This window comes from Drosophila guanche, unplaced genomic scaffold (assembly GCF_900245975.1).
Source record: "Drosophila guanche unplaced genomic scaffold, DGUA_6, whole genome shotgun sequence".
NCBI lineage: Eukaryota > Metazoa > Arthropoda > Insecta > Diptera > Drosophilidae > Drosophila > Drosophila guanche.
Window position 1 is genome coordinate 5,056,480 of NW_022995752.1, and position 12,712 is coordinate 5,069,191.

Sequence of the window (12,712 nt, forward strand, 5' to 3'; positions counted from 1 at the left end):
GAACCATTTCCAGCCTTTTGGCTGTCTTTTCTGTGCTCTTGGGTGGCATTTCCCCTCACCACTCCTTCGGCTACGGCTTCAGGTCCGCCAAGTGGGCTGTTCGAACATGCCCATCGCTGTCCCTCTTCAGCTGGCATATCACTGGCGACTTAAAGTCGACCACTCGATACGGCCCGGCGTACCTCGGTGCCAACTTAGCCGCGAATCCCTCCGTCGCGTTAGACAGATGATGCTGCCGTGCCCATACGAACTCTCCTATCTGGGGTTTCCATTCTCGTCTCCTCATTCACTCCTCCTATAGTGCCTTGCCTGATCCTGGGCCGCCCTCTCCAGATTGCCTCGCAACAACTGGAAAATTTCCCTCAGTTTGGATGCATTCTCCTCGGGTGTTCTCGGCCCTTGCCCTGTTCCTAGGGCTCCCTCATCGTACAGCGCCTTTGGCAGTCGGGGCTCTCTTCCTTGTACGATGTACGCTGGAGAATAGCCCGTTGACTCTGTTACGCCTGTATTCACAGCTAGCATCAGCTCTGGCCATTTCTCATCCCAGCACCGTTGATCACCCTCCGTGAACTGTGCGATCATCGTCTTCACTGTACGGTTGGTGCGTTCAGTCGGGTTCTCTTGGGGTGTGTATGGCGCAGTGAATTGCTGTCTAACCACCATTTCCCCCAGAAATTTCTTAAGCACGCGACTTGTAAATTGGACCCCGTTATCGGTGATTATTACCTTGGCACTCCAAACCGAGCCAATATTCTTTCTCGGACTGCTTTCACCAACGCTTCCGCAGTGGCTTTTCTCAACGGTACCAATTCGGTCCATTTGGAGAAACGATCCACGATTAACACCAACAGCATTGCGGTCCCATGCTTCGATCTCGGCAGAGGTCCCACGAAGTCCGCGCACACTGCCCATGGTTCTTCTGGGGCTTGGGTCAGCATTTTCCCAGCTGCCCGAATCTGGCTTGGCTTGAAGCGCATGCAGGTTTCGCACCTCCTCACATATGCCCTTACGTCCCGGTGCATCCCTGGCCAGTAATACCGTGCGGCAATTTCTGCCATGGTCTTCCGACCTCCCGCATGCCCAGCCCCTGGGGAATCATGATTCTCCCTCAGAACCTGTTCCCGTAGACTCGTGGGGACACACAGCTTCCACGCCGCCACATCCTCGTCTCCGGCTCGGTGGGAAATATTTCTATAAATTCCGCCCACTTCCTCTACGTAATCTGGGAATTTCGCCGGTTCCTTCTTCATCTTTTCCTTCACTTTTCTGATCCATCGGCACCCTTCGCTGATATCCGGATCCACTTCATTGCCTTCTTCATCCTATATCCGCAGGCATCGCTCGGCCACGGGCTGCCTAGACAGTGAATCTGCCACAACATTCAGCTGCCCCTTTCGGTACGTCACCTCGAAGTCGTACTGCTGTAGCTCCAGGGCCCTGTCGATGCTGGGGTTTGGCTCAGGGCGTTGCCCGTTGGTGCCGCTGAACTGGGGCAATTGACCTTGGTCCGCCACACAAATCCGACACACACTCTAACGGTTCGCCCTTCTCTGCTCTAACCTCTTCCAAGAATCTGCCGTTCACTCTGAATATTGAAGACTCACTCTGTGAATTCTATGTCGCTGGTCCCGTTACAATTTTCCGTTATTCCGCACCTCGATTCACTCAGACTCTGGAACACTCGACTCAGCTCTTGGGCTGCTCACGCGCGAAGCTCCCGTGCCTTGGCTGCCACCCTCCTTATATAGACGCCGGCTAACGGTTCTCCCACGCGGTCAGTGTTTTTCCATTGGCAATTCTGATGCTTTCTCCCTTCTTCGTAACGGGACGATTTTTGGTCATGCGTCGGTCCGCTGCCGGCCCGATCCCATCCTTCCGCTCTCTCTTGATCCGCCCTATTGGGCTCCGCGCTCTCTGAGCGCCTCTTCCAGATTCGCCGTGTTTGGAAATCCGAGCCCCAGGCTTTAACCCTCTACAGCCCGTGAGGGACACGTTCCCTTACAATGTCGGCAAACAATGATCAGGCAATCGCTGATCTTTTTGCAAAATTTTTTCAAACCACCTATTCACAGGAAAGCTACCCAGGTGATAGGGCATTTTCTGCCCTTTGTTTAATGAAAGCACCTTACTTCATGAACTTCAATTAGTTAAGTCGGTATTTTCACCTGACGGAGTTACCGGCTGTGTACTCAGGTACTGTGCCGAGTCTCTGTGCGGACCTTTGCTTAAACTATTCACTCTATCCATCCATTCTTTTAGCTTTCCCCCCATCTGGAGTAATCCTTTATAATTCCTCTCCGTAAGAAAGATAGCAAGTCTGTCGCTAAAAACTATAGAGGTATATCTAAGTTATCCGCTATTCCTGAAATGTTCGAGAAAATTTTAACTCCGCATTTGCAGCATCTCTGCAAATCACTTATATCTCCAGCTCAGCACGGATTTATACGGCTACGATCAACAACCAATAATCTTTTAGAGTTCACCTCCTTTGTAATTAAAGGATTCCAAGGTAACTTGCAGACGGATGTTAATTACACTGACTTCAGTAAGGCATCCGATGCTGTAAACCGTTCTCTTCTTGCACAAAAGCTCGACCTTCTAGGGTTTCCGCCCAATCTGTTGAGGTGGATTTCTAGCTACCTGTGTTCTAGGTTTCAAAGGGTCCTTTTCAAAAACTCCTTATCTTTACCTGTAATGGTTACTTCTGGAGTACCACACTTTTCACACTCTTTATTAATGACCTGCCTTCTGTATTAACAAATTCTCGAGTACTTATGTATGCGGATGATGTTAAACTCTGTGTCCAGTATAAGGACATTTCATTTCACTGTCGGTTGCAATCTGATCTCAATAGCTTTCAGTCATGGTGCTGTGCAAATATGTTACAACTTAATGCCTCGAAGTGCAACGTAATGACTTTTTATCGCTCCAGCCCCTTCCTGGCTCCTTACACCCTCTGCGGTAGTTCTCTTGAGAGAATTACATTGGTTGAAGATCTAGGTGTCAAACAAGACACCAAGTTAAAGTTTTCTGAATACATTTCTACCATAGTAAATAAGCCATGGGTGTGCTTGGGTTTATAAAGAGGTGGTCAAAGGAATTTGATGACGCCTATATAACGAAGGCTCTCTATATCTCGCTTGTTCGTCCGATTTTAGAATACGGCTCATGTGTATGGTGCCCTCAGTACAACATACATCAGGACCGTATTGAATCAGTACAGAACAACTTTTTATTATTTGCCCTACGGGGCCTCAACTGGGATGCAACTGTGAGAATGCCATCCTACCGTAGTAGATTACTTCTAATAAGCCTTCCATCCTTAGTTAGTCGTAGAAAAATGCTTCGTGTAATTTTTATGCACAACTTGATCAAGGGGGATGTAGACAGCCGTGTCCTGTTAAGCCGCGTAAACTTAACGATTCCGATTAGACCCACTAGAAACTATATTCCTTTGTTCCTTCCACTGTGCAGATCGAATTATGCCTTGCACGAACCCTTTAGGGTCTTATGCTCGGATTATAGTTCCCTCTATCACATTATATCCTCGACTAACTCCCTTCCTCTTTTTAAATCTCTTATAATAGCCTACCTCTCCCGTAGTTAGCTTCATTTTAGCTTTGTCTTAATTCTGACTTTGATAATTCTGCTTGCTTAGCTATACTTGCTTTATTTTGGTTGTGTTTAGGTATAATTTTCATAGAATATTAGCCTAACATCTATCTTTTCTACATTCTCGCGACTCGGTCGGTAGGGCTGGAGGAAGGCTGGGTTCCGCGCGTAACAGGCTTTGGCTTGGTTTCGCATGGGCCACTTGATGGTGCAGTCATTGCATGTCAACGGCCAGACAAAAAAAAAGGCGGGTTTGAAATCCTCTAGAATCGAGGTGTTCTTGGCAAATTCAAGTAGTTCCCCTGGCGTCCTCTTGGAACCATCTTCAAGTGATGCCAGCAACAAAGACGCCTAGGTATCTACCTCTTGCTCGTGCGAGGGCCGGGCAGATGCAGATGAGATGTTCCAGGGTTTCCGTGACCCAGGCTCGTCGCTTCCTCCTGTGAGTAATGGTAACACTGATCATGTATGATCCAGCCATGTTTTTACGTCTGGAATTCTTCATAAAACACATTGTTACAATAAGTGTTTGGGTGAAAAACATAATACTTACGGATGTACAGATATACGCTTATCCATTTGGCGATCATTTGAATTCACAAGAACATTTAATATTCTGGCCCCATGCGTGATCGTCAACTAAAAAACGATTGCAAATTTTGAAAAGCACACAAGAGCGTGCGATGGTGCTGGCAAAAAGTCTGTGCATGGATAAAAAAAAATAGGCTCATCTTGGTTATTACTACCAACACACTACTAGCTTTATTAAAACTCTAAGAAACAGTTTTGGGAACTATTCAGTTTATTTACATATGTATGTAAATTCGCATTGAATGATGGCAAACAGTTTTATTGTTAATTTGATGTTGAACATTAGGGTTATATTTTGTTCACGTATCAAGTGCTGTCGTGCCCATAGTTTTAATTAAAAATTATCGAGAAATGCATACTTTTAAATAAATCTTTTATTTACCGCTTCGCAGAAGACTATTCCGATGGGTGTAATTATTTCAGCGTTTCTGCACATCTTTTGTAGCTATTCGTCAAACACTTACATATATTTCACTTTTGTCGCATTCAGAATTCAGAGTAGATTTGTTCTTGCATGATTATATCATAACCAAACGCCAACCTCAAGCGAATTATTCAAAAGTTCTGGAATAAATCAGAGTTCCGTCTCGACAACCATGGCCAGAATTCCCCCCAAATTCTGCCCAATTGTCACGACGTGCAACCGAGTGATGCCGACAGTTTCGTGACATACGTTGAACGTTTTAAAGCAAATACGAAAAAGTTAAAAATTCATTTGCAAAATTAACCTTGAAGTTGTTTGCAAAATGTCTGCTATTACAAGCCCCATTTTGAAGCTACGCGACGGTGCTTAAAACATGTTAGGCCAGTGCTCGGGGGCTTTCCGAGAGAGTTGAATGGTAAATATGAGGGGGGGAGAGAAAGCTGAGGAGAAACGGTATTAGTCGAAACGAGAAACCAGTTTAGTTGAACTTGACCCGCAAACGTTGTATGTCGTCCGCCCCCTGATCAGATATTAACCCACCAGATGGCTCCCATTACCTCAGGCTCTGAGGTAAGCAAAAATCGTATAACGATGTTGTGGTATGGAGTCGCTTTCTTGTAAACAGAATTCCGGACTAAGAACACAGAACGCCTCATACGTCGCAGATATCGCGAACGCAGAGCAAAACAACAGCTGATTCTTCAGCTGCTTCCGTCATGTCATGAAAAGCTTTGACGATTCGAACCGATCTCAAATGATCTGTCCGATCCGAGCGACAAGCAAGCAAGCTTTTGCGAGCTTTCTCGCTACTGAATGTGCCGACAAGCTCTAAGCTAGTTTTATTCGTAGTTTAAAAATTTACGCACAGACATCGGGCTGGCAGCAGAGCGGCACGAGCCGGTATATAAATAAATTCAATTAAAGAAAACAGAAGAAAACTAAGGAAAACAAACAAAAATTTCATATTTACGTCGCATTGCCGGGAAAAGTTTTTGTGGCGTGACTTTCGTTTACTGTGCCGGTAAGAAAAAGATTTCATTCACCATTACTGATTCGCTCAGCGATCTCGTTGCTGGCAAGTGGATCTTCGGAATGGTCGCAGCAGTAACGACCTTGCCTAACAACAACATAAAATAAATAAAAAAAAAGACAAGCAAAAGGTTAATTTTTGGAATTGAGTTTGCAAATGGAAATTAAAGCTTTTCTTTTAACCATTTCCATATATTTATGTATGTATATTCGTGACAAATAAGTCATCCAGAGGGGCCTACACAATCAGATCTAGGGAGAGATAGCCTGGGGTGACAATGACCTACTGAAATGAGTCTAGACTCTAGAGAAATGAAATTATGGATATATTTCGGGTTCTTGGGAAATGACTAATAACAGTCAATAAATACACCAGAACTCTACACTCACTATTTATATTTTGAGATCACCTTTGAGCTCATCTTTGACATCATTTCTAAATGTTGAATTCCATTGTTCACCTGACAGTCATTGACACGATCAACTCTCGCATTAAACTTAGGACCCCCCGTTGAAAAAACAAACTGATTATGAAGTGGAAAACACTGAGGCGTAAAGGGTAATAATTAGACAGAGGCAAAGTCTTCAATGGGTGGTCCCGAAACGCTGGTAGCCGATACGGCAATCATTGAAGCGTTTTTCGGGCATTAATCTATGTACTACCCGTACTCGCACATATAAGTAATCGCAGCATCGATGGACCCCAAAGGATCGTCCAACTTATCAGCGCGCGCGTAAAAAACGATTTAAAACCATTGTGAAATCAAAGCAGGCGCGTGCACAACTAACGAAACAACAACTGCAAAAATAATATTATGTACAACAAAAAATAAGAAAAAACCAAAAACCAACAACGTAATGTACAAACGAGCCGAACACAATTTATAACGAAAGAAACTCATGTTCGTAGTTATAGTTTTTAGTATCAGCTCGTAACACCAACTGAGCAGGCCGTGAAGCAGCCTGCTGGCTGTTTGGCAGGTGACTCAAATACAGAGAGCCATAGAGCCGTGGCACCGTAAATCTGAGAGGCAGGCAGGCAGTCAGCAGTCAGCCCACTGGTCAGCCAGCCATCAGGCTGGCAGAGAGGAGGTAACAAAAACCGACTGCACGCGGCCCTAACTGTGTCAGTGCTTGGATGACTTCGACGGCGCTTGTTCCTGTTCCCGAGCTAACCGAGTTAACGCTCCCTGCAAACAACTACCAAAAAGTTATTACAAAATATTTGGCGAGCACACACATACAACATGTTGTACCAACGGCTAATGCAATGGTCTGCCACCAATAGCTGTTGCAGCAGCGGCCGTGGCGGCGTCAACTGCAAATCGGTTGTACCCCGACTTCTGCTGCTGCTGATGTTGCTGCTGCTGCTGAGCGGACACATCGAGTCGGTGGATGGCCACAAAGTGACGGTAAGCGAATGTGCGGTGTGTGCAACCAAAAGTGGTCAAGCTGGAAGATTGGCAAAGATTGACCAGATATATTGGGTAACGCAACATTGCGTATAATTTATCCAAATTGGGCATGCAATAAATCATAATACGAGACTTAATAGAAGCTTAATCATTATTCGCCCTGAAGGTCATGTTCTAGAATCTAGACAATCGGAAATCCACAATTTCTCAACTTTCCCCCGACTAGATTGGGCCAGTTACTCATAAAGTCCGCTTGAAAAAGAAACACAAGACCACTTGACAATCGATTCATCGATTATATGGCGGCTATAATTGCACAAATTTGTGTATTTGACTTATTGCAGTTCAAAGATTACCAAAACAAAGGAGCAGTCATTAGCAACGTATGGGATAAAGCTCAGCAGCAGATCTAGGGAAGACTCGATTGATTAAAGAAGGTAGATAGAGGAGAGAAATTTTATATGAATAACTGAGAAATAGTTTCTTGAACAATTGCTTAAACAATAGTATCATTATCATTAGCTAACTTTGGCACACCTGATCACTGTAGGAAATGATCGTTTATCAAAGTTAAAGCATGACAAACAAAGCTAAGTATGAACATACATACGTATGTATGATAAGTCTTTCGCACTTGTTGATAAAAAGAACTCTGTGGTTTTGTTAGAGCATGCGCCAGGCAGGCCCCTGGTTTTCCCTTTTCTATACCTTAGGATTGCCGGCCCCCGTAAAATGCTTCCGTTCTCGCGCATGATTAGCGAAAAATCCACAACGACTGGGTATATGTATATACTTTCTTTTGTGTGTAGGGGTAACGCAATGAATATAATAATGTAGATACATATGTATGAGTATATGTAGAGGGGGACACATATGTTATGTGGCAGCAGCGATCACCCGATCTGATTCTGATCCCGCGGTGCGAGCGTCAACTACGAGTAAGTATCGGCTGCTCGCTCTGCTACTCTGATAAGATTTTAAAGTACGAAACTATGTATAGCCATAGCTATCCCACAAATCAACTCTTGCGCTAATAGAAAAAACAAAAAGAAAGCTTGCCAAAATGTCTGTGTGTTATATACATACATACATTGTAGTTTATATATTTGTAGTGGTGGTGATTGGCCTAATGAATGGCCCACGACATGGGCTGATTCCTTGCTTGTTGCTCGACGTTTCTATTATTCCCATGTTTATCGCTCGTCGGTCTGCTATGACGCGCTCTTTGTGCTTGGACTTTGGCCTCTATGGTCGGATCGGTTCGGTTCGGATCGGATCGGATCGGCTGGTTTGCTTGGGTTGTGAGACTACTGAAAGCACCTCACAGTGCTGCTTTGTTTATGACATTATCTGAAGAGGAGCTGTCTTACCCTTTTTTTGTGCAAAAAGCTATCCGATACAGGTAGAGACAGATGGCCGCAGAATGGGTAGATTGATCGGAACATGAAAAGTAGAAAGATTCTGGAAGGCTAAGATGAAAACTTAGACACGGGAGCACTTGGAGGCAATACAAGAGTCTTTAGTATACTTTTGTTTCTTTTTCAGGCCACTCTAATCACAAACCACAACTATCCGGTGGAGGAGCACACGGTAAACACGCCCGATGACTATATTCTCACCATCTATCGCATTCCCACATCTCCGAAGCTGCACCCACAGCTGTCGAATGAGACGACCCAGAAGCCAGTAGTCTTTCTGCAGCATGGTATTCTGTGTGCCTCCGATGACTGGATCATCAATGGGCCTGAAACGTCGCTGGCCTACATGTTCGCCGATGCAGGGTATGATGTGTGGCTGGGCAATGCTCGGGGCAACACATACTCCCGCCAGCACAAGCACATCCATCCGGACACTTCGGACTTTTGGAAGTTCAGCTGGCATGAGATTGGCGTCTATGATTTGGCAGCCATGCTGGACTATGCCCTGTCGGCGAGTAATGCTAGTTCACTGCACTTCGTGGCCCACTCGCAGGGAACGACGACGTTCTTTGTACTGATGTCTTCGTTGCCGTGGTACAACGAGAAGGTGAGATCGGTGCATCTACTCGCTCCGATTGCCTACATGCGCAACCACTCGTTCATCCTGTCCAAGCTGGGAGGCATCTTCCTGGGCTCTCCCTCCTTCCTGAGCTGGATTCTGGGCAGCATGGAACTGCTGCCCATTACCAGCTTGCAAAAACTGATGTGCGAGCATGTCTGCTCCGAGGGATCCATGTTCAAGTTCCTGTGCTCGGGGCTGCTCGATTTTATCGGTGGCTGGGGCACGCGGCATCTCAATCAGGTGAGCATTTAGACAAATTTCTTTCCATTATTCCTAGTTAATCTCCATTTTCCATAGACCCTTTTAACGGACGTTTGTGCCACACATCCAGCGGGTGCCTCCACCAGTCAGATCATCCATTATCTGCAGCTCTACACATCTGGGGACTTTCGACAGTACGATCATGGCAGGGAGCAGAACGAGATCATCTACCAGCAGGCCACGCCGCCCTCCTACAATGTAAAGAACATCAACAGCTGCGTCCACATGTACTATAGTGACAACGATTACATGTCCGCCGTGGAGGATGTCGAGTATTTGGCCTCCCTCCTACCCTGCGCCGAGCTCTACCGCATTCCCTACTCGGACTGGAACCACTATGACTTCCTCTGGTCCATCAATGTGAAGGAGGTGATCAACAATAGGATAATAGATAAAATGGAACGATACGACATAGAGCACGCCACAGGAATGAGTTTCTAGCGATAGTCACATGGTTACCACATCCTCTATGGCGGGGTAACAACAATTTTTAGCCCATTCTAAGCACTGTACATAATTTGTATATACCAATTCTATATTAATTCGATGATAGCTACCAATGATAATGAGATAGTGAGCCTGTGCGTGATATTATAGTTATTAGTTAGCTCGTAAGTGTGCTTAAGGTTTGTGAATCAGCTTTTATAAATTTCTATACGTATGCTTTCCATAAATAAAAAAATCCAATACAGATTCTATTTTTGAATTTGCCGCCATTGCAAAAGAGTCTTGGCAGCGCTGACCGGAACCAGTAGCCAGACAACAATTTATAACAACAATAACTTTGGCGTCAGTGGGTACGAAATAAAGCATATTTTTAGGAGGACTTTGTTATAAGAAGTCAAGTATACCTCAGAAGTCAAGTATTGCATACTTTTGTGTCAATGCAAAATGACTTTTAGGAAACATTTTGAAAGTTTGGCAATTTAAATTTTAATTTGTGTGAATGGAGAAGGTTGAGTCTGAAGAGCTCTCCTAGAACCTACTGTGTGTCTTATCATGCTGTATCATGAATTTAGGTAAATAAGATACATTAAATCTCACCCGATTCCTTTAATTTATTCTATTTTTTGGGGCCCTTGACTGCTCTTGCTGTAACATAATTGTTCGTTGTTGAAAAACACATTTGATATGGACAGTTCATTAATAATTACCAATGCAAATACTAAAATCTGCCATATCAATGCACACAGTTTGACGAAAAAAATTGAAGATTTTAGACGCAAGCTCGTCGACTCTGGTGTGTATGTTTTATGTGTTTCGAGGCCTAGTTTGTCTCCGACTTAAGTGACTCGGTAATTGAATGAAGTCGATACAATGCCGGGGTCGTTGCAATATACATCAATAATAAGATGGCAGCAAAATTCGTCTGTAAGCAAAGACCTGATAGCGCCATTGAATACGTATTTCTGAATATCTCCATCAATACAAAGAAATTTCTCCTGGGCTGCAGATATATATACCAAATCGAAACATAGATTACTTAGACTTCACATCACTTATTACTGACATTTCCTTGACCTAAGCAGACATAATCCTAGCAGGTGACTTTAACTGTGATATTCTGAGAGATTCTTTGTCGATAACATTGACAAAAATCTACTGTACGACCAACTCATAGTGCTAGGATATTCAAAACAAGATCTTATTTTCTTGACCTATGATTTCTATCCTGGCTGCGATCATTTTGATACCTTTTATAGAAACTCTACGAACATTGACATTGAAAAACTACACACTGACATTAGCATCCTTGACTGGACATCCAAAGATCAGACGTAACAAAGCAAATCAACTCTGCCAAGACCTAATTAAATGTATTGAAATTGGCAACACAACAAGTACTTCGCAAGTTGACATGGACGTTAATGAGATAAATCAAAAAGATGTGCAATTAGTGGTAGCGGACTTACCACCCACCATGTACTGGACATCAGTGCCTTATCCTATTAGCTTTAGTTTCTGTTTTGCTAATCCCGGTGATGTTCTGGAGTTCATTCTTAAGATTAAATCGAGTGCTATTGGCCTAGACCACATGAAACAATTTGTTGAGATTATCACTACCCATAATTATTATGCAAGTAACAAACATTTACAATACAGCAGTTATCACATCAAAGTTCCCTGAATAGTGGAAGGATGCTAAAATAATCCCCTTGCCTTGTTGTTTCTGATGAAAAATATCGTCCTTTGCCTATGTTATTGGCTTGAGGAACAAACTTCCTCATCAGATGAAAGCGATAGCAATCCTTTTTAACAATTCCAAACGCAGTTAGGAGTTCACCTTACACTAGAAAGGTATCAGCCAAAATCAAATTTTACTATAAACAAAAAAAGAACGAGAAGGGACGTGTGAGGCGCTTCTTACGCATCACAACTTTTATACCCGGCACTCAGTACTACATCAGCACCTTAGCAGTGTTTTGTCAAATTTTACATTTTTTCTTCATCTGTCATCTACATCAACAACACTACTCACGCCGACAAGCTCGCCACCCTCCCATAGAGCTACACACTGCAGAGTCAGGGCGAAGCACACTGCGCGAAGCACACTGCGCGAAGCACAGTGTGAATGAGAGAATGTGCAAAAAACAAATATAAGCTGCGGGACGGGGTGGGTTTAGCCACTGCAAATTAATTTCTTCATTGTGGCTATAATAATGATCCAATCGGATCCCAATTTGGTGATCTGATAGATATGGTAGTTACCTACGAAATGGCGAATTTGTAGTTTCCTTGTATCTTCAAAATTGTAGGTTTGGGAGGTTTTCGCCCTTTTGCGAGGGTGGAAGGGGGCGTGGCTAATGAAATACACTGGTTTCAGTGTGAGCATACAGCAGTCTGGAGCCAAAATTTGGTGGCTCTAGCTCTTATAGTCTCTGAGAACTAGCCGACAAACAAGACGGACGGACGGACAGACGGACAGACAGACATGGCTCTATCGACTCAGCTATTGATGCTGATCAATAATATATATACTTTATGGGGTCGGAAACGTTTCCTTCTGTGCGTACATACAAACGTTATTCGCACAAATACAATATATCCTATTTACTCTTAGGGTACAGTTAAAACTGGGAATTAATAAGAAAATAAAAACATATGTAACCACTAGCTTCTACTTATGCCATATTAAAAGATTATTTTAGCTTTAAGTTTAATACCAAACTAATGGAACACCTAAAGACTAGTGCTTTAAGTATAAGCTCCTTGCTTGTAGCTCTAGGAAAGTCAATGAATAAAACATTACATTATTATTAAATTGAAGCCAGTAAAGCAAATTCAGAAGTATGATTGATGTTCCTAAATTCTCATATTTTTCCTATGATATATCCATATT

At 43.6% G+C, this 12,712-nt stretch overlaps 1 protein-coding gene across 1 annotated transcript; it reads left to right on the plus strand.

The window, feature by feature from the left end:
* Positions 1 to 6,316: 6,316 nt before the first annotated feature.
* On the plus strand, positions 6,317 to 9,941 carry LOC117587533 (lipase 3). Its single transcript, XM_034278338.1, has 3 exons — positions 6,317 to 7,068; positions 8,617 to 9,351; positions 9,409 to 9,941. The coding sequence occupies exons 1-3, from the start codon at positions 6,904 to 6,906 to the stop codon at positions 9,811 to 9,813; spliced, it is 1,305 nt and encodes a 434-aa protein (XP_034134229.1). The 5' UTR covers positions 6,317 to 6,903; the 3' UTR covers positions 9,814 to 9,941.
* Positions 9,942 to 12,712: the final 2,771 nt, after the last annotated feature.

Excerpts from the sequence above, each read along its gene's own strand:
- LOC117587533 (XM_034278338.1), top strand. The coding sequence starts at position 6,904 with ATGTTGTACCAACGGCTAATGCAATGGTCTGCCACCAATAGCTGTTGC. Across the intron at positions 7,069-8,616 it reads TGGATGGCCACAAAGTGACG|GCCACTCTAATCACAAACCA; the intron begins GTAAGCGAATGT and ends TTTCTTTTTCAG. Across the intron at positions 9,352-9,408 it reads GCACGCGGCATCTCAATCAG|ACCCTTTTAACGGACGTTTG; the intron begins GTGAGCATTTAG and ends CATTTTCCATAG.